Source organism: Lissotriton vulgaris, chromosome 4_1, assembly GCF_964263255.1.
Source record: "Lissotriton vulgaris chromosome 4_1, aLisVul1.2, whole genome shotgun sequence".
Taxonomy (NCBI): Eukaryota; Metazoa; Chordata; class Amphibia; order Caudata; family Salamandridae; genus Lissotriton; species Lissotriton vulgaris.
The window spans coordinates 1,754,347,556-1,754,369,222 of NC_141691.1; the positions used below are offsets into that span (position 1 = coordinate 1,754,347,556).

Below are 21,667 nucleotides of genomic sequence, written 5' to 3' on the forward strand. Positions count from 1 at the left end.
GTTTCGCTAGTCATGATTTTTGGTTTGGATCAGTAATTGTGGAAACAGCACAGTCATGATTTTGGTTTGTAAAAGGACCAATGGTGACAGCACTTATTAGGCTCAACAAGTAGCCAATGGAAATTGGGGACCGTGATCATCTTAATGTGATGGATATTTCCAGTACAGTTAAAACTAGTAAGGCTTTTACAATTGTTACACAAGGTAACACCCCGCAGCAGCATTCTGAAAATGATGCCAAGATCCAGGGAAAAAGACAAAAAGTGTTGTCTCGCTAGAATTGCGGCTGAGCAGAGTAGGTAACTGATCAGGACAGTGTGTTTCTGTCCCTCTTGTCCCATGCTTCCCACCTGAGGCTGGGGAAAGGCCTAAAATGCTGAAGAGCTCCACCTTGAAGACTGGGAGAGGAGTTGCTCTTGAGAAAAAGGAGGAGCTGCCCTGACCCGGAAGCCAAGAGTAAGGACTAGATGAACTGAAGCATACATGTAGGGTGTAGCAAATTTGCTTTTCGTAGATTTGCCTTTTTTCTGAACAAAGTTTTTGCTGGCTTTAGGACTCTGCATTTGGATCACTGTTAAACAGGAGTAAATTGCTGGTACTTACTCTCTAAATCATATGCTGTACATAAGTCTCCCTATCTTGTCTATTTAACTACCCCAGAAGCACACTGTCGATGGTGCCTTAAGAGAGCCTATGGCATGGAAAGCTGCCATGGGGATGCAGTGTGTATTTACACCGCCCACATGACAAAAATATATATCAGCCAGGAACACCACTGTTCTCAGGCTAGGCTGCAATTTAAATGCACTGCAATGATAAGTCTATTTTATATATCCATAGATCATTCCTAAAGTGAACTTTGTAAGGCCACAGGGCACAATGCCAATATATAAAACCAGGGCACGCTACATACAGAGGTTTGTGTGCCCTAATAATGAAATAAAAGTCACAAGTTATTTCACTCTGTGGACCTGGCTACATCTTTCTCTAGGAAGCCTAGGTGGGATTAAAATCATTATCTTGTACCTGCTTAAGAAAGGGCTTCAGAAATGCTTCAAAGTTATTCACTGCTTAGTTTTTTTAAAACCTGACCTAATGAAGAAATTAGATTTTTGATCACTTAAGCAGAAAAGTAACTTTGTAAAAATTTAATTTAAGCTGCCAGAATTGGCTTTATCAGTTCTGCTAATCACAACTTCAGGACTGGAATACAGCTACTTTGGCTGGTGACTTACAAATTGTGGCTCAGAAGAAAGTACCTTGCCTCTAGCCTAGGAAAGGTCAATGGGTATTAGCTAATCCCTGCACTAAGTGGTAGCAGTTACCTGGGAGTAGAAAGGACAGCCGTCAAAACGAAAGGGCAGATTTAGCACTCTTTTGGACTTGGATGCCAGGTAGGGCTGCTCCTATTCATTCCCAGGAGCCTCATAGCATATCCCCAGTCACAGATGGAGGCAAAACTAGTTTAGACTCTGTATAATAGGGGAGTGGCCAAGACACTAAAGAAAATCTTGAAACAGTAGCTCCAGGATAGTAAGGCAAATAGAATGTGCTGCAAAAAAAGGTGGGTCATGGGGCTGCAAGAAAATGGTTAGAATTCCTCCAATCCCAGGCTAGCACAGGATAATTCTGGCACCAGCACCACTACCGCCCCTCAGAACACTCCTGGATCTGGGAAGACTCCATTTCAAAAAGAAGGCCCTGCTGGGAGAGGAATCCCAACTTCTGACTACTGCAGGAAGAAAAGGACTCATGCAAGGACCCCTGAATCCTGCTGGCTCATACGGACTGGAATTACCCTCCATGTCAAGTGTTTGGATTCCTGTTTAATGCTTCAAAGACGCAAAAAACAGAAGTACTTCTGACTCCAAGAGGGTCCGGCTGACTAAGACCCTGCAAGAAACCCGGCTGGAGAGAAACCTTGGGCCCCGTAGCCTGCCCTGAGAAGCTAGGTGGTGCAATGCTGGCCAGAGGAAGCTTTCCCTTCGGTTAGGGACTAAGTTTGACCCACTTGGCATAACAGACCTCCACTCCATCACAATTGGCCTGAAAGTGCACCCAAGTCTCAGTCCATCGTGAACTGTTTTTCTTTAGTGCTTCACTTCATCCTAGGCACTTTTTGCATTTTACTTTAAAAATCCATATTGCTGGTTGCCTTCAATCTTTTTGGATTGTCTTGGTGTATTTTTGTTGATTAAAATGTCCTCGGTCTATTGGTTTGGGAAAATTACGTGTTTTGTTCTTTTCTTTGAAATTGTTGGTGCTGCTTGAATTTAGCATACACTTGTTTGGGTTTCTTCTGCCGCTTGTGTCATAGCTACCCGGGGGTGGCAACAATTCTCTCAGAACTGGTTCGGACCTAACCAGAGTGAGGTTTGAGTAGGTAGAGGTGACCCCTTGCTCAAATTAAAACCCCAATTTCTGACAAAAAAAGCAATCGAATGCTAGCTTTTGAGCTTCAAGCTCCTGCAGCCCAGCTCTCCTGATCTTCTCCCACAAAGCTTGTGTGATGACCTGCATAACCTTAAGGCCAAGGACTTGCGAAGACTATAGAAAAACTGCGCCTTGTAGGAAGCATGCCTCCACTCCATCTTAGTCTTCCTGAATTCGTGGGATTAAGGGGGACTCCCTTTTCACCTACAGTCCTTGCAGTGGGGCCAGCTGGCTGACGTTCAAGATTGATTTTAGAATAATTTCAATCCTCTCCCTATGACCTTTGGTCTCAAAAGACACCAGTGTTAAAGGTTCAATGGACCCCCAAAACAATTCTCCCCAGTTGGGTGACACTCCAACAAAAATCTTTCAAATACACCAGACATTTAGAAGCTGCAAGACCCTAATGTCGAGGTATTCCCAAAAAAACAGCAAAATGCTATTTAATTTTCCTTCACCTGTAACTCCGCTGAAGAACAGACCTTGACATTGGTGGAAGCAGATAAAAGGATTTCTTATCTGCGTCTAGTACCCACCCCCTCCTACTTAGCAACTCACCAACGGGTTGTACCAGTGACTGGACACTGAGAACTCCGTTTTTGAGCCAATTTTCCCTTCCCAACCCTATTCACTCTAGGGTAGTCGGTTTTGGTTACAATTTCAGCAGACTGAGCCAAGAAATTCTGAACCAGAAGCTCAGAACTGAACAAATGCACCCTCCCACTTACACTAGACTGGAACACTTAAAAAATGAGTGGGGAATAAGTATGTGCGTGAGCGTGCACACAATAGTACTAGAAATCCTCCAAGAGTTTTCCTGTGGGACTGTACCGAGCAAGAGCCATCTCCTGGCAATGGTTTTACTGGCAGGATCAGGTGGTCTTCGCAATAGGATCAGTAATTAAACACGAGGGGTGCCTATGTTTTGCCAATGAAGGGATCAAATTCTAATCCCCTCAAAAGTTTCTCTCAGAGCTCATCAGAAGAGATATTTATTCAAGAAAAATAAAGGATTGGGCAGCTTTGAACCGTTCACATGAAAAGCCAAGTTCCTTTGATGTACATTTTTTAAGGACAGGCTAAATACATATGGAACGGAGGACTGAAACTACTATTATAAAAATGCAACAAAGTGACTTTTAAGTAAGAAGTTTGAGAACAATCATCAATCCCATGCACGTGCGAGCTCATGTTTTGGGGGTTGAAGGGGGCGAGAAGAACCTGTTTATGAGCAGCAGCTCTACCATATTGAAAACTAAAGTATAATTCAATGTCACATTTTCTTTTGGCAGGGGCTGCTGACCTTAAAGGGCTTCTCCAAACAGTTTCAGATCAAAATTGAGTTCACATTTAATTTCAAACCATGCCAGTCACTCTCCTATCAATGTAGGGCAGGTTCACTCAAGAGATTGGTCTCCCTTTTAAACACACGTTACAAAAATGTTATCTTACTGACATTCAGTATTTATTGCTTTTTTACCTAAGACCAGCTCTCAGCAGACAGGTTCTGACTAACAGCAAAATGTGACTTCACGGCTCATTTCCTTGTCACCCATCATCACTCAGAGGTGTTTGTCAAAAGAGAACAATTCAGCTCTGTGCAGTATGCAGCTACAGCTCTTACAAAAAAAAGTCTATCTTTAGAAGTACTTGTGGCCAGAGATACAGTCAAGAGTTTGCAGTGGAAGAAACAGCTTGCTTTGTGGTAGACAAACTTGTGCGGTGTCCATGATGGATCACTGCGGCGGCATCCCTGCTCCATTTTCCAGCGCACAGATAGACAAGAATTCATGCCTACTGTACTGCAGAATCCAGATTACGCAACAAGCTTGTGATACAGGATTATATTCTCAATTTTTTTCCCGACGCTGCATTGTAGGGCCAACCCAGTTCTTTTTTTATAACGGGCTGTTCGAATGTAATGTCTGCTGCACCAAGAATAAAAACAGTTTGTTTGGAAGACCTCAGATCTAAGAAACGTAAAACTGCTCTGAAGATGGTCTGAAATATATAGAGAGGACAAGCAAAACAACCATTTGCAATGCAATATATCTCGTATTTGTGAGAGTTACATCTATTGGCGTTGTACATGACAATTTCTGATCTATGTGTTTTGGTTTGGAGTGTAGTGGATGTATGAAGAGAGACAGCTGCAACACTGTCTAGAGAACTTCGAATGAGGAATTCCCACTGGGACCAGAGAAGCTGCTGAAGCACTGTCTAGAGGACTAAGAATGAGGAATTACCACAGGGAACACAGGCACAGCTGCGGCACTGCCTAGGGGAGTTAGAATGGAGGAGTTACCAATGGAAGCAGAGAAGCAACTAGCAGCACTGTCTGGAGGATTTACAATTAGGAGATTACCACTGGAAACAGACACAGCTACAGCACTGCCTAGAGGATATAGAATGGGGGAGTTAATGTCGGCACCAGAGAAGCAGCTGCAGCACTGTCTTGAGCACTGATACTCAAAGAGCGGTCCTCTTGACCTTCAAATGCAGTCCCCTTGGTGAACAGCAGTACCAGCTGCCATTTATTTGCTAGCTCTAAATATTTAGAAAAAGATGTTAAATAAATGGGCAAGCATTTATTAGCCTGCAAATAAATGCTTGCCCGTTAACGTTTTTGAACCTCCTTACACAATCCATGACCCACCTAGACCCCTCCCGCCATCCTGCTGGAATCAGTGCAGCCCTCGGGCACACCACAAACCATACTTTGTGGCCCCAGGGCAAATGTTTGAGTGTACTAATGGTCTAGAGGACTATGAATGAGAAACCACCACTGGGACCATAGAAGCAACTGCAGCACTGTCTAGAGGACTTAGAATGAGGACGTACTGACGGGACCAGCGAAGCAGCTAGCTGCACTGCCTAGAGGACTAAGAATTAGGAATTACCACTGGGAACAGAGACACAGCTGCAACACTGCCTTGAAAATGTGGGAATTTCCAACAGGAACAGAGAGCAGCTACCAGCACTATCTGGAAGCCTTCTAAATAATTACATACGGGACCAGAGTAATTGTAATAGTGATAGTATTTACATAGCGCTTACTACCCCTGATGAGACGTTTAAGTGCTTTTCTGCAAGTAGCACGCTACTCCAAAACCCAAAAAGGATTACTGGTGAGTTAGTATAGGGAAATCGGACATTTATTTGAGCGGTGGACATGCGAGTCAGTTATTTAGGTTGAAAATATAGTGGAGAAGTAGCAGCTAGTAGCACTGTCTAGAGGACTAAGAATGAGGAATACCATTGGGGTAAGAAAAGCAGCTAGAGGCACTGTCTAGAGGACTAAGACTGAGGAATTACCATTAGGACCAGAGAAGCAGTTGCAACATGGCCGAGTGGACTAAGAAATCGGCTGCTTCCGACCGGTATTAAGGCTCCTACATCTGGCCCTAGGTCTAAGAATCAGTCATGGGGTCTAAGCTGAAACGAGATTAGCAAAAACGTTTTAGTTACTGTAAGGAATTTTCAGGAATATAAAGCTGTTTTAAAAGTTCCCTTTTCAAGTAAATCTGACAATGTTATTCAATGGGAGGAAATTCAGGTTGCAAGTAAAGTACGATCGCGTTACTTTTGTAACCCAGCGCTAGTCTCCTAGGGCCAGCACTGGGGGCTTAACTCAAAACAGCTAGGTAATTGCGTTTCAGTAGTTTCCACGATTTTTAAAGAATATTTACAATTTTAAAAAAATAGACAATTAGAAGAAATTTCATAGAGAAGCAGGCAATGGATTCCTATGGAGAAAATACAGATTACTAGTAACTTACTTTTGCGGTTCAGTACTGGGATGAAAGGTACAGTACTGGCTTCTCCCCTGTTCACAGGTGAGTAGTTTCGAACTCGGACTTTGGCTGATTTTATAGGAATATGTTCAGTTTTCAAATCTTCACACTTAGAAAATTTTCAAGTCAAAAATGGGTCAATGTTATCCAATGGCAGGTAAATGAATTACCGGTTTCCAGGCGAGTACTTAGTTGGTAAAGTTATGGCTCTGGGTATAGACTCAGGGGTCCCCCAGGGTCAGGTGATTAAAGTTAGTTCAATCCCAGCGGCACAGGGGCGGCCGGGTGCAGAGGTAGTTAGTCCCAATGTTATCCAATGAGGGAAAGGGGGCCCTCGGTTGGTGGCTGCTGGCTAGCAGGCCACGCAGCTCTGGGAGCTGGGCTCCTGGTCACTTGCTCAGGGCAAGGGGGGGTGGAGTAGGATAGGACAAAGAGGTCACAGCCAGCGGCACTCGGGCGGCTGGGTGCAGGGTGCTTTTGAGCCGTCGGGCGCTTAAGGTTATCCAATGAGGATCTTGATAAAGGAACAAAGGCTGCAGGCTCGGGGACAGAGACTCTCCAGGGGCGACCAGCACTTCGAGAGGTAAGTTGGGATCTTGGAGCACAGGTAGGTACCTCAAAGGGAGGAACAGGGGGCTGTAGGGCACCGGGTGCAGGGGTGTCTTTGGGTGTCGAAAAAGCTTACCCTCAGCTGGTCGCGGTTGGGGGGGTACCCTGGTTCTGAGTCTGCAGGCGTCGGTTGGTTCGTCGAGGAGGGTCTTTGGGCACTGGACTTCAGGTCCCAGTCGCCGGGGGGACGTCCTCGTGGTCTTGGTTCGGGTTGGCCCAGCCCGGGCTCGGCTGGTGCAGAGAGGGCTGGTCCGGAGCTTCCTGGTGGGTTGTTGCAGCAGAGCCTCTGCTGATGGGAGTCCCAATCTTCGAGAGGGTCAAGGCAGGAAGGTCCTCTGGGTGTCCCAAAGTTGCTGTCCGCAGAGGTTGGCGGGATGAGGCAGGAGCAGGTTCCAGGATCAACAGGCCAGTAGGGTGGGGCCAAGTCAGTTGTTGCTGTCCTGTTAGCAGCTGCGAGGCGGGTCTTCTTCTTCTTGATCTTCTTTATTGATATCGGGATCTGAGGAAGGAAGGATCAGGGAGCCCCAAAATACTAAATTTAGGGGTGTTACAGGTAGGGCAAGGGCAGGGATCAATGGGTCCCTGTCCTGGGGGGAGGGGGGGGGGGGGGAACAACACCCCCTAGCCTGCTCCTCTCCTGTGGGAGGGGGGCAGGAGCGTAGCTGGGATTGGGCAGGGCTCCCCATCTACAAGATGGCCGGAGCCCGGGGTTGTGCTTCACCTCGCCTCCTCCACCTGAGGGATGGTGTTGGCATCGGTTGGCACACCTTCCTTCCTGATGTAATTTTTCCTGCCAGTGTTCCCGCCAGAGTGGGGGTATAACGGGTGGGGGGCCAGTTGCTGGGTACAGCAAATGGTCTGGAGAAGCTCTCAGAGGCGGCATACCTTTGAAGCTTCCCCCTGTTCATCCTGGGGGAGGAGACATAGCACCTTGCCCAGGATGTGCACTGTTGCAGGCCCAGGAGAGCGGGGGGCTCTCCACCCAGGGGTCCAGCAACAGGTCTGCTGTGTGGCAGCCACTCAGCCCAGCGGTGGATTGTAGGTTTGGGTTTTGGAGGGCATCTCTAAGATGCCCTCATATGCATCTTACATTAAATCCCACAAAGGCATCAGTGCGGGTTTTATGTGCTGAGAAGTTTGGTACCAAACTGGTCAGTCTTCAGTGTAGCCATTATGGTGCTGTGGATTTCTTAATGACAACCTCCCAGCACCATATACTCTTAAATGGCATCACTGCACTTACAGTGCCCAGGAGTGGCACTGGGTACTGTAGGGGCACAGGGCTCATGCACCTGTGCCCTCACCTCTGGCATAGGGCACCCAGCTAGAGGGGTGACTGAAGTATGCCAGGGCACACAGGGATGTGAACCATGTCGACTCTTGTTTTAGTTCTGCACTTAGGCACTCAGCCTGCAAAAGCAGTGTGTGGGTGCCAGGGTACAGGGCCCCTGAGGGTGGCACAATAAGTGCTGCAGCCCTCAGGGGTCTTCTCTGGTCACAATGCCCTGGGTACCATTTACTAGGGGCTGGCAGGTGGCCAGAGATGCCAATTGGGTATTTGGTTTCAGCATAGCTTTTCTTTTTAGGGAAGGAACACAGGCCCTGGGTACCTGATTGGCAGGAACCCAGGGCACACTCAGTCAAAGCACATCAGCAGTTAGGAAAAAAAAGTGGGGGCATACCAAGGCAAGAAAGATGGCACTCTCACACATCCATTTATTCTCAAAACACAAAATAAATATGGATAAATACGAATGAGTTGGCCAAAAAATTAATACGGATAAATACAGACTGAAATGTAAAATAATAAAAAAATAAAACAATTGTGAGCCCTAAATAGAATATATACACACACTAAAACTACATGTAACAATCACATATCTGAAAACAAAAGAGACAGACTACAGGAAAAACAAAAGTTAAACTCAGTTGGTGACCTCTTTGGTGCGAATGAGGCTTATACTTTTACTGATTTACAACAAAAATGTAATCTTCCAAATGGGCACTATTTTAAATATTTGTAGATTCATACTATGCTCAAACATAAGAACCCTAATATTAACTCGGAAAAAATTGAAATTATCGATACTATCGCTAAAAGAACAGCAAGAATAGGTACAATCTATGGTCAGCTACTGGATAAGATACAAGGTGATCTAGAACATACAGAAATTGCGTGGGCAGACAGACTTGATAATCCGAATGTAGATATTGATATGAGTCTCTGCCTATCATCACGACTACTTATGTCAGCCAGTTTAATAGCCCAGACCTATAAGACTATCTATAATCTATACTATACTCCGGCCAAATTATATGCCTGGGGTAAAAGAGAGAACGATCACTGCCCCAGATGTCTTAAAGGCCCTGCAACGCTTATTCACATGTTCTGCGAATGCGACCAACTAACACTTATTAAAAAAATGATCTGTGAATTCTGGGAGGAAGTGTTTGGCCATAAAATACTCGACTCCCCTACTCTATATCTGCTAGGTACTGATAATACACTAAACCTGAGCAGGGAAGAAGAGGACATGCTTTTTATAAGCTCGGCAGTCCTCAGGGTAATACTAGCAGCACGGTGGAAAGACTCAGATCCACCGAGTTTTCAAATGTGGTTAGCACGCCTTCTCGGGGTCTTCAATCAGGAAAGTGCTATCTATGCCACTAGAGGGCCAAGATCCGCTATGCGTGGTATGGCGATCTGGCAACCCATTACTAATTGGAAAAGGAGGCTTAGCACAGTATGATTGTATGATAATGACTTACCCTAATATCTTGTTTTATATGCCTTTTTTTATTATTATTATTATTTTATTGTTTTCATCATTTTTATTTCACTTTCTCTCTCAATATGAGAATGAAAACAAATCAAACATGAAAGCCATTGTTTATTGTATAATAATATTGTATTTTGAATACTTTTTCTTTTGTATGTACCTGTTTTATCTGGTTCTGAAAAATAAAATGTAAAAAAAAAAAAAAGGAAAAACAAAAGTGTGAGGTTTGTAGCCCCATCCAGTCAGCGATTGCTGTTGTACGTAAAAAAAAAGTAGGTGATAGAGTGAAGTCAGCTACATGTTTTCAACTCAACACACAATTCACACGGATTTGATCACAACTGCTTTGAAGTACAGTGACTGCAAACAGAAAACCTGATCAATCTGGTTTCCTTGTTTCCCTTTGGAGTGAGAAAAGCAACAGAAGTAACTCATGTTTCCTGTAGTAGCCTGCAGCAGGTTTACAACCTGTTGCACGAGTCTGTCACATATTACATTAGTCCTCTTCCAATGTTTAATGAGCTAGCTTCTTGAATCCATCTTCTAATAAATAATTTGAATATTGGAATCTTGAGAATTCCATTGAAGACGATGGAGTAGCTCTGGGCTTATAATGGCTGGTATAAGCCTGGAGCTCCAACATTCCAATGTTGGACCTTCTGTTTCTCCCTTTTTTTATTTAGAACATTCTACCCTTAGTAGGAGGAATGTTCCAACAGCCTTATAGCTCTTCTGCCTCAGACTATACAAGTTGTTAAAGGCCCTCACCATTGTTGTAGGCTCCCGCCTGCAGGTCGGGCATATAACTCAGGTTCATGGCCCCCAACAATCAGTATAGACCTCGGCAGCAGGCCATAATAGCCTGCTGTGCTCAGAAAGACATATTTACAGATAAGCGATGGTGGGTGGTTAACAATAATGTATATTTACGCATTCACAGTGCCAAAAAACAAGACTCTATTCTTAACTGCCCTAACAGATAATATCAGAACGCAGTAGAAAATTGGCAATGGTTGAGTTTTTGGCCTAAATTTGTTGCATTTTAGGCGAGGTTTCGTCAAAGCTCTTCATGCCCTCTAATATTCCAGTAGCTGTTACAAACAGGACCCCTTAGGCAGTGATCCCTTTACACACTCTAGATCTTCAAATCCTCAAAAGAACATACTCTGTTTGACTTTCCATGCCACTACGCCCGAAGTAAATCACGCCTTGCTGGACTACATTTTTCTCTCTCCATTACCTTGTTTTTGCAAAGGCTGGTTAGGAAGGTCATTACAAGAGAAGAAGGGGCCCAGCTTTCATTAATCACATATTTATACAGTGACATGGGAAAGCAAAGATTATGAGGCTTGAACGATGTATGCTTGAATAGAAAAGAAAGTTGTATGCGTTCAATGGACCTCAGTGGTTGATCGATTATTCATAGTATGGATTGATGGGGAGGATTATTAGGATCTGTATCGGGAATGTTATGAAACAAACTTTCTAGACCAAAGGGTTAATTTATGGGGCAAAGCGACATATCAGCTGAGGAAGTCCCTCAACGATCTTAGAAAGAAAAATCCCACAGGAGATGGTGACTGGAATATTAAAAAGTAGTTTATGAAAGTAATTAAAAGGAAGGAGCAGGCACTGAATAACAAATGCTCAACTCCAGGTTTGCGATTTGGTTCAAGGAGTTAAAAATGTTACACAGAAAAGCAGCATGGGCCGCAAAGCAGGTTTTCATTGAAAGATTTTTCTTACCTCAACAAAATCAACGCCACTTCTGCTTTCTTTCTATTAATACATCAGATAAGACCAACGCTGGAGGTGAGGCTAATAATGTGCATCATGATAAACAGGTGGATTACATTCAATCATTGTATTTTGACACTACTTTGTAACTTTACCACGGTGCTGCCCAATCAGACCATGTCCAATGTGTCCACTGACTTGAATACCAGCGGAGAGGTAACTTATACTCTGCAATTAGGCTTAGATGTAATTGTTATTGGCCAACACGGTTATCCAGGTCCAATGTCCAATCAATTACACATTTTTTAAATGATGTAAAATAAGAGGTGCTGATTTGGTCCTTTGTACCAAGTCTTGCTACCAAGCTCTTGGAACATCTCTATTCGTCAGAGATTTAAGTAAGGGGGGGCGACCAGAATAATTCTAGGCCAATTGCCTTGTCAGATGTAGAGGCAAAGGCTTACGTAAACCAACTGGGTGGCCAGCTGAGGCCTTTCACCTTACTTCCATACTGGGTTTTGGCCCAAATGCAGCACTTTAGATAATGTTTTCGCAATATTTATTTTAGCCCATCAATATATACACACCCACAGTGGCGTAATGAAAGTTTAAGGGGCCCCCCTCCAATGTACACGGATGGAGCCCTGCTCCGGATTGATTCAAGAGGGCTCAGGCTAGAGTACTGTGCTGAGGGGGGGTCTGCAGCTCAGGGTTCCATCCACAACCCAGCTTCCCTTCATATTACTTGTTGACTTTATGCTGGTCTTTGACCACGTACAGAGCTCCACTGCCTTTTGGCTAGCTTTGTGCAATAGAAATAACACACATACAGTGGCAGAATGTCACTCACCTCTAAACAACACCTGCCACTGTGTCCCCCTCACCCGGAGGCAATCTTAGTCACAACAATAGACTGCGCAAGCAGATCATCATTAATTATAATCTGCCTGAAACCATATTTAAAGAATTTGCTGATTGCTGCAAAAAGTTACTGGTTTTCCCCTAATACCAGTGCCTGTTTATGCCAGAAGGCGGTTATTTTAAGAGGATTTGAGAAGGGTGGAGGGATGTCTTTGTAACTTCTAGGTGTTTCTCGCTTGGCCATCAGTAGAATGTGTTATAGCAGCTTTTAGTCCATTTGTCTTGGATACACCATCAGGAAGATACAGAACGGTATCCCAAGCAGTGCATTCAAGTATCTGTTATAACTCCCAATAATACTATCTGGGCATTGCTGAATGGAAAACAAGAGAAACACAAGCACTGCCATACCCAGTAGCTTTGAATTTTCCATATGGAAGTCTGTATAACATTGTTCTAGTCATGATTGACAAAAGGGGACTCAGTTGTTCCTGCGGGAAGAGTCAAAAGTAAAGGTAAGGAGGTCAAGGATGGAAGAAGATGGGTAGTGCTCAGTGGAGTGCTACCCTGGGCATCCCATTAGTTGGAATGAATGGCCTCACACACTCTTGCAAGTGTCATGCTTCATCATTGGCCGTTGCTCCTCGTTGGACAGGCGGTGCAATGTCCAACGGGCTCACCTCTAGGAGGGGCTCTTTATCGGAGATCTTTTTTCCAACAGCCTATGGGTGAAGTGCAAGTGAGGGGCCAAGTAAGGAGTGAATAGTGTAGGTGGGTGAGTTAAAATATAGCAAGGGATACCGGAGAGCAATTTATTCTGGTGGTTCCCGTACTATAAATAAAATCAGTGGGTGGCCTATGATCGTCAGAGGTTAGGTTCTGTATCACGATCTAGGACTACACAACGTTCAGTGGGGTCAACATGTTTCTCGCTTCTGCAATTATGCTGCGATTCTTCAGGACCTTATATACATCTATCACAAAGAAAGACCTAAAAGTGTCAACCTATAAACATCAAATTTACTATTACTGTTGTACTACCTGATTGTAACCGCCCTTGCCTAGTGGAGACAAAAGGGAAGAGTTATCAAAATACAAGGACAACAGTTACCCATTCTTGACCGTGTGCACACTGTGATTACGTGCAGAGGAGTGATTCTGTGCCTGTGACATTCTGTGAGCAGTCGATTTACAAAAGGGGGTGGTGATGAACAGAGTGTCTGAATTGAGCAGACCACTCTTACCCAGTCCAAAGATCAGGGCTTGATCCATCACCGTTATTTATCTCACTGCCCCATCCCAGCTCAGAACCTGGCTATATGCAAATCAGTCTGTCCCTGGCCCAGTGCATCATGGGAACAGGGCAGACTAAACTACCAAGCCAATTCTTTACCAGAAAGGAGACAAGCTACCGGGGACCGGTTTCTGGCATTTCAGCCTCTTCGGCCCGGCTTGCTTGAATCCTGATGGAGCAGTGAGAAAGGGACTCATGTCTGAGTATACCCTGCCACACCTATAGTGGCCAAAATCGATTTACAAAAGGGGGTGGTGATGAACAGAGTGTCTGAATTGAGCAGACCACTCTTACCCAGTCCAAAGATCAGGGCTTGATCCATCACCGTTATTTATCTCACTGCCCCATCCCAGCTCAGAACCTGGCTATATGCAAATCAGTCTGTCCCTGGCCCAGTGCATCATGGGAACAGGGCAGACTAAACTACCAAGCCAATTCTTTACCAGAAAGGAGACAAGCTACCGGGGACCGGTTTCTGGCATTTCAGCCTCTTCGGCCCGGCTTGCTTGAATCCTGATGGAGCAGTGAGAAAGGGACTCATGTCTGAGTATACCCTGCCACACCTATAGTGGCCAAAATCGATTTACAAAAGGGGGTGGTGATGAACAGAGTGTCTGAATTGAGCAGACCACTCTTACCCAGTCCAAAGATCAGGGCTTGATCCATCACCGTTATTTATCTCACTGCCCCATCCCAGCTCAGAACCTGGCTATATGCAAATCAGTCTGTCCCTGGCCCAGTGCATCATGGGAACAGGGCAGACTAAACTACCAAGCCAATTCTTTACCAGAAAGGAGACAAGCTACCGGGGACCGGTTTCTGGCATTTCAGCCTCTTCGGCCCGGCTTGCTTGAATCCTGATGGAGCAGTGAGAAAGGGACTCATGTCTGAGTATACCCTGCCACACCTATAGTGGCCAAAAACGATTTACAAAAGGGGGTGGTGATGAACAGAGTGTCTGAATTGAGCAGACCACTCTTACCCAGTCCAAAGATCAGGGCTTGATCCATCACCGTTATTTATCTCACTGCCCCATCCCAGCTCAGAACCTGGCTATATGCAAATCAGTCTGTCCCTGGCCCAGTGCATCATGGGAACAGGGCAGACTAAACTACCAAGCCAATTCTTTACCAGAAAGGAGACAAGCTACCGGGGACCGGTTTCTGGCATTTCAGCCTCTTCGGCCCGGCTTGCTTGAATCCTGATGGAGCAGTGAGAAAGGGACTCATGTCTGAGTATACCCTGCCACACCTATAGTGGCCAAAATCGATTTACAAAAGGGGGTGGTGATGAACAGAGTGTCTGAATTGAGCAGACCACTCTTACCCAGTCCAAAGATCAGGGCTTGATCCATCACCGTTATTTATCTCACTGCCCCATCCCAGCTCAGAACCTGGCTATATGCAAATCAGTCTGTCCCTGGCCCAGTGCATCATGGGAACAGGGCAGACTAAACTACCAAGCCAATTCTTTACCAGAAAGGAGACAAGCTACCGGGGACCGGTTTCTGGCATTTCAGCCTCTTCGGCCCGGCTTGCTTGAATCCTGATGGAGCAGTGAGAAAGGGACTCATGTCTGAGTGTACCCTGCCACACCTATAGTGGCCAATGTTTCTCGCTTCTGCAATTATGCTGCGATTCTTCAGGACCTTATATACATCTATCACAAAGAAAGACCTAAAAGTGTCAACCTATAAACATCAAATTTACTATTACTGTTGTACTACCTGATTGTAACCGCCCTTGCCTAGTGGAGACAAAAGGGAAGAGTTATCAAAATACAAGGACAACAGTTACCCATTCTTGACCGTGTGCACACTGTGATTACGTGCAGAGGAGTGATTCTGTGCCTGTGACATTCTGTGAGCAGTGACCAGTAAGTATCCACTATATTCACTTTTATTACATGTCACCTCTATCACAAAATTAAAATTAGAAACTAAAAAGGATTTAAAAACATGATAGCAGCAGTCTTATTCAAGGTATCTAATATGTCTATCTCTAAGGGTTCCTTAGATACTCACCTACAGGTCAAGGAGTACAGGTGTCAACAGTACCCGGTAGGTGTGACATCAAGGGAGAGAGCCAATAGGGGTTTAATGGCTAGAGGGAAGACAAAGATATATTCCAGAATCTATCCAACATGGAGAAACAAATACTCAACTCTTTGGGTAATGACGAAACAATCACGATCAAACAGGCTGACAAGGGTGGGGTCACCGTCCTAATGGACACTAAAGACTATGAAACAGAATGTCTAAGACAACTAGAGGATAGACGTTACTATACTCCTATCCCGGCGGACCCCACCCCTCGGCTAACAACCACTATTACAGGATTGGTGGACTCTGCAGAGTGCCAGGAATGGATTACCAAGAAAGAGGCTGAATTTCTGGTTAAAAAGGATCCAAGAGTACCGTACTTTTACACCCTCCCTAAAATTCATAAGGAGTCTTTTTCATCTCTGAGACCCCAATATTAACATGAATATGGCAATCACTCTACAGGGGCAGATTCACGGCAATGACTACTTGTTTGTGCCTACATACACATAAGATGAATGGATTATAACACTGTTGGTACATACTGGTGGCACGAGATCCTCAGCACATAGAGGAAACAGCCCACTAATGTAACACCCAGACACTGGGTGCTCCCTGACAATTTTGAAAAAATATATCTTTGTCTTCCCTCTAGCCATTAAACCCCTATTGGCTCTCTCCCTTGATGTCACACCTACCGGGTACTGTTGACACCTGTACTCCTTGACCTGTAGGTGAGTATCTAAGGAACCCTTAGAGATAGACATATTAGATACCTTGAATAAGACTGCTGCTATCATGTTTTTAAATCCTTTTTAGTTTCTAATTTTAATTTTGTGATAGAGGTGACATGTAATAAAAGTGAATATAGTGGATACTTACTGGTCACTGCTCACAGAATGTCACAGGCACAGAATCACTCCTCTGCACGTAATCACAGTGTGCACACGGTCAAGAATGGGTAACTGTTGTCCTTGTATTTTGATAACTCTTCCCTTTTGTCTCCACTAGGCAAGGGCGGTTACAATCAGGTAGTACAACAGTAATAGTAAATTTGATGTTTATAGGTTGACACTTTTAGGTCTTTCTTTGTGATAGATGTATATAAGGTCCTGAAGAATCGCAGCATAATTGCAGAAGCGAGAAACATGTTGACCCCACTGAACGTTGTGTAGTCCTAGATCGTGATACAGAACCTAACCTCTGACGATCATAGGCCACCCACTGATTTTATTTATAGTACGGGAACCACCAGAATAAATTGCTCTCCGGTATCCCTTGCTATATTTTAACTCACCCACCTACACTATTCACTCCTTACTTGGCCCCTCACTTGCACTTCACCCATAGGCTGTTGGAAAAAAGATCTCCGATAAAGAGCCCCTCCTAGAGGTGAGCCCGTTGGACATTGCACCGCCTGTCCAACGAGGAGCAACGGCCAATGATGAAGCATGACACTTGCAAGAGTGTGTGAGGCCATTCATTCCAACTAATGGGATGCCCAGGGTAGCACTCCACTGAGCACTACCCATCTTCTTCCATCCTTGACCTCCTTACCTTTACTTTTGACTCTTCCCGCAGGAACAACTGAGTCCCCTTTTGTCAATCATTGCTACTTGGGGCTCTGACTCAGGTTGGACCTTCCATTCCTTTTCCTTCTTGGAATGGTAAATTGAGCCTTAGGATCAACTCTTGATCCAATCCTGCTACCCCTCCTTTGTTACATTGTTCTAGTCATGCCTTACTTTGGCCCATAGACACTTTTCATTCAGGGTCATTGAGGAAATTAACTTTCAGCCAGATAAGGAAACGTTTCTTTAACTCAAAAACTTTTGATTGAAGCACAATTTCCCGGCTGAATGGGCAGTTAGTAGACAGTCGATCATATTTTGAATTAAAAACTAAATTAAAGAGATCAGCCATCAACACAGTCACAGCTGCACAGGGACCAGAGGTGCAGGTTTGTGTGCCAGGACTGCGAGATGCATTTGCCATGGACTTTTCTGAGGAATAACCAGATGGTTCAGGGAGGATGAACTAGTAATAAAGGGATTATGCCAGATAGCCACTGCTGGAAGGGAGGAGGGGAGTGGAACAGCAGAAGTGCGAAAGAAATGAAGGAGGTGAAAAAAAAACTAGAGAGGCCATCAGGAGTGAGAGGTAGGGGAAGAGGCAGGAGATGAGCAAAGACCATAGAATAAGACTAAAAAGCACACCAGAAGGAAAAAGGAATGACGAAGAGTAAAGAACACGATGAAGGAAATGGGGGAGAAAATGACAACTTATCAGAAAAAAAGGTAAGATGGAGAGAGAGAGTGGGTGGGTGAGAGGGAGAGGGAAAGAGTGAGAAAGCGAGCAGTGCATTTTGTCCTTTTCCTGAAAGATTATTTATACTATAACCATGTGCACGAAACAGCTCAATGAAACATTGCAGCGGGATGCACATCACCGAAAGCATTATTTTTGTAGAGACCAGTGTGATGCAGTGTTCTTTCCTGCCTAGATCCAGCTGGTGCTGTAATATCAATGCAATAAAAGCCACATGCTAGAGCTCAATCATTCATCAGCTAAAACTAAAAAGATGTAGAGCGACCTCCGATCACAGTACACAGGCACCTGCTTTTCATTTAATCAAGCTTCACACGATGTAGCCACTCCCCTTCGCGCCATTACCATGTTTCATTTTCTGCAATTCTACCTGCCAAAGATGTTCCCAACAGAGACTTGGACCGTAAATTTAGCTTTGTTGCCCACGAGAGTGCCATAGTAGACTGTAAAGTAACGCCCTAAAAAGCTTTTTGCCTCGTAACAAAAAGAGTGCCCTTCCCCCCAAATATTTTTAAGCCTTTAAGGAGCACAAGGTGACCTTTAAAGGAATGTTTTGACTGCCCTGGAACTCTGAGCTATTAAGGCTGTTGTAAGATATTCAATGCCAATTTGATTTCCCAACCCCTCTCCGGTTTCAGGTCCTCCAAGCTTTGACCACTGCCCTGGTGCTACTTAAGTGGATCAATGCAGTGATCTACTTTCTGGGCGCTGCTCCAGGGTCCAAGACAGCACCGAAGAAAAGGTACACCACCTCCCATCTTACAGTACACATGTAGTCCAAAGACGTTTCTGAACAGAAAAGAATAACGCTGCCTGTAGATGTGCCCGGGATAGGCTTTCTGTGTAGCTTGTTTTGGACTAAATCCACATTATGTGGCCATCTCTGACCTGCCCTCTTCTGCACTGCCAAGAACTGTTGAGAAATCAGAAGAACCGCCTACTCAGGAAGCCTACCCATTTGCCTGTATACCCACATCTGCTTGACCAGCTGATGCCAACAGTATTGTTGCTTTGCGATGGAATGCCCTAGTAGGTGCTGTAGTTTGACTGGCTAGGACTACGGTTGTTTATCCCCCGTACCCCACCACTGCACAGTTTGATCAGCACAAAGGCCCTGGAAGATGCTGCAGCGCCCACATCATCCCATTCCCACCCATCCTCCATTGACAGGAACCAAGTGTCTAGTAGAATTGCTGCTCTTGGGTCCTACCCAGGAAAGAGAAAAGACTGTGTCTGGCTTAAAGAACCTTGCACTTTATCCCACATTACCATGCAAAGCAACTTAACATACTAGAGGGTAACAGGAAGTGAATAAGCACAGGATTCCTCGAGGTAGAATGTCTGAGACGAATTCCCTTTAGATTTCAGGAACGTCTTGTCAGACACGCCTTGAGACCCAACGGGTGAGTAGTCGCGCTTAACAGACACCTGATTTTGATTTTACGTAAGTGAAGACACAGTAGATCGAGGTCCTTCTCCTCTCAGTCACGCACGAGCAGACACCGAAGGCACCGCCCCTTGTAAGTGCGGGAAATGAGGGGGGCCTAGCCCGAGCCAGCAGTTATTATTGACCCAGAACCTGGATTCGGATGGCCCCCCGTGAACTATGATGAATGTGTCCGTGTAATGACGCCAGGACACACCAAGCAGTGCACTGCCTGCTTTCCATCCAGAGCAGTAACTTGCAGGCGGAGAGGGGGCCTTCTGTTTCACTCCCAGCTGGGCTGGAAACAAAGGCCAAATTTAAGGGACCGTAAACCCTTTAAATTTGACAATGATCCTGGCTGGAGGCTATCCTGAGCCTCTCTCACCTAAGTGCTAATGCAGTGAAGGGAAAGGAAGGCAGCCTGTTATCACTTCACAAGTACTCAAGAGGAACAAGGGAGGCAGGTTTGTGACTTTGTTCAGCCCTTGCCCAGGTCAGATGTATTGGTCTACCAGAGCGACAAAAAAAACAATTTAAATAGCACTTACTAACTTGTTTTATTTAGATCTTTTATATCACTAATGAGCACAATGCAGGATGCAAAGCTCTTTACATCACAAGCACGCATTCTACACGGACAATAAATCATACTCGTGAGGAAATGAATGTACGGAATGTTACAAAAGAACGAGGGGCATTATATGTTACGAGTACATGGTCGGGAGAAACCGTCTGGGTTTAAAACAACGCAGTGCTTGAGGTTGTCCGTAATAAGGCTTTATCACTATCCAAATATACCCTTTTGCGAGCAGTATAACAGAAACAGAGCAATAAAAATGAATATGGGTCTAATCCCTGCTTTGTAGTTTTGATGCAGCTGCTCGATACTGGTCTTTAGCTCACTGGGCTATTCTAGAAGGATTGAAATGCATGAACTACTTTGTCAACAGCAACTACCCACGCATCTATCTACATAAAATAAAAATGTTTGTTTTGCATGAGAAAAGAACCCTCTTACGCAACTTTGTGCGTCAAACTGTGTGACTATACAAAACACAGGTCTCTCCAGCAAGTGCATTAACAACCAGTCATATTACCATTATTATTATCCTCCTCCTCCCCTGGAATTTGCAGTCACACGAAGATCTGTGCGGAAAGCGCTTCAACCTCATAAAATATTCTAAAGTACACCCTTTGTGACAAATGAAGCCAGAACAGATTTACTGTCACGTTTGTCTTGTTGCGATTTCTGCAGGAAGATTTTTTTATAACAATATAGATCTATAAATTGCCTGTCAGACTCTGCCCCTCGTGCCCCCACCCTCCTCCTCCGGTTGCCATACCCTGACCCCCTAATTTATGGGTTCCCGGGATATGTGTTCCCCCAATTCTAGCTCTTCTCTTGGATCCCCAGGCGCCAGTAAGGCTACCAGAGGCACACCCGCCCGGAAGCCCGGCAGACTCGGCGCCCCTTACCTTCTCGTTCCACCTGTGCAGGTCGCTGTAGCGCACTTTGCAGAGCAGGAAGCCCTCCAGGTACAGGTAATAGAGCTGGAATCAAAGGGCACAACCGGGTCAGTCAAAACACAGGGCTAGAAAACACCATGCGCGCTTAAAGTCCATATGTAATGTTTACGGTAGTTACTTAACCACATAGCGGGATCCGAAGGAGTCCACCAGGTCCTGCGTGAAGGGGATGCTGAAATGCATGGCGAAGGCGGATACAGGCCGGGCCGCTGACCTCTGCCCCTACAAGTGGATGCTACCACCCTTCGGGGGAAACAAACTCTACTGCTTCTCGTGCACTGGAAAACACACTCCCTGGGCTCCGGCACCTGTGCCAGAACCCACCCTCCTTCCCTGGTATGCAGCGGAACCTGCTCTGCTCCTCCGAGGGAAGGCAGCCCACAGAGTCCCTGGCCTCCCCGGTCCCATGCACCGGAATTTACTCCGCCTCGGAGTCAGAAATCAATGCCCCCTGCCCTAGAACTCACGCAGTCACCCCCTGTGCTCCCCCGCGGCGCTCCCCTCTGTGCTTCCTACTCCTGCCGCCTCACTCCCTTCTCCGACTGCACCTGTGGCGCTCAGGGTCTTGTCCTTCAAAAGTTCGGGGTGGGGAGGCCCCTCGGGCTGTACCACCTCGAGAAGGAGGGAGGTACGTGCGCTAAAACACAGCCCTCGTGGAGCTATTGTTTTCCAAAGCTCCCCGCTGAACGTGCTCGTCACAGCACACTGGTTTCTGCAGGGCGTGGCGCGTAGTGTAGTTACATCCAAACCTCCCCAAACCCAGCCTTAGGCATTCCCGAGAGCACGGGGCAGACGAGGCCAATTCACAGCCTTGGGGGGAGGGGGTTGCTGGTGGGG

General features: G+C 45.5%; 1 protein-coding gene across 1 annotated transcript in view; it reads right to left on the bottom strand.

The window, feature by feature from the left end:
- Positions 1-21,371, bottom strand: part of SNX31 (sorting nexin 31) — a 250,558-nt gene extending 229,187 nt beyond the window's left edge. The window contains exons 1-2 of the mRNA XM_086966061.1: positions 20,954-21,371; positions 20,780-20,854 (exon numbers count right to left, since the gene is read on the bottom strand). Coding sequence (XP_086822187.1) covers positions 20,780-20,854; positions 20,954-21,013 — 135 coding nt within the window. The 5' untranslated portion in view covers positions 21,014-21,371. The remainder of the gene's footprint in view (positions 1-20,779; positions 20,855-20,953) is intronic.
- Between the last annotated feature and the right edge of the window lie 296 nt (positions 21,372-21,667).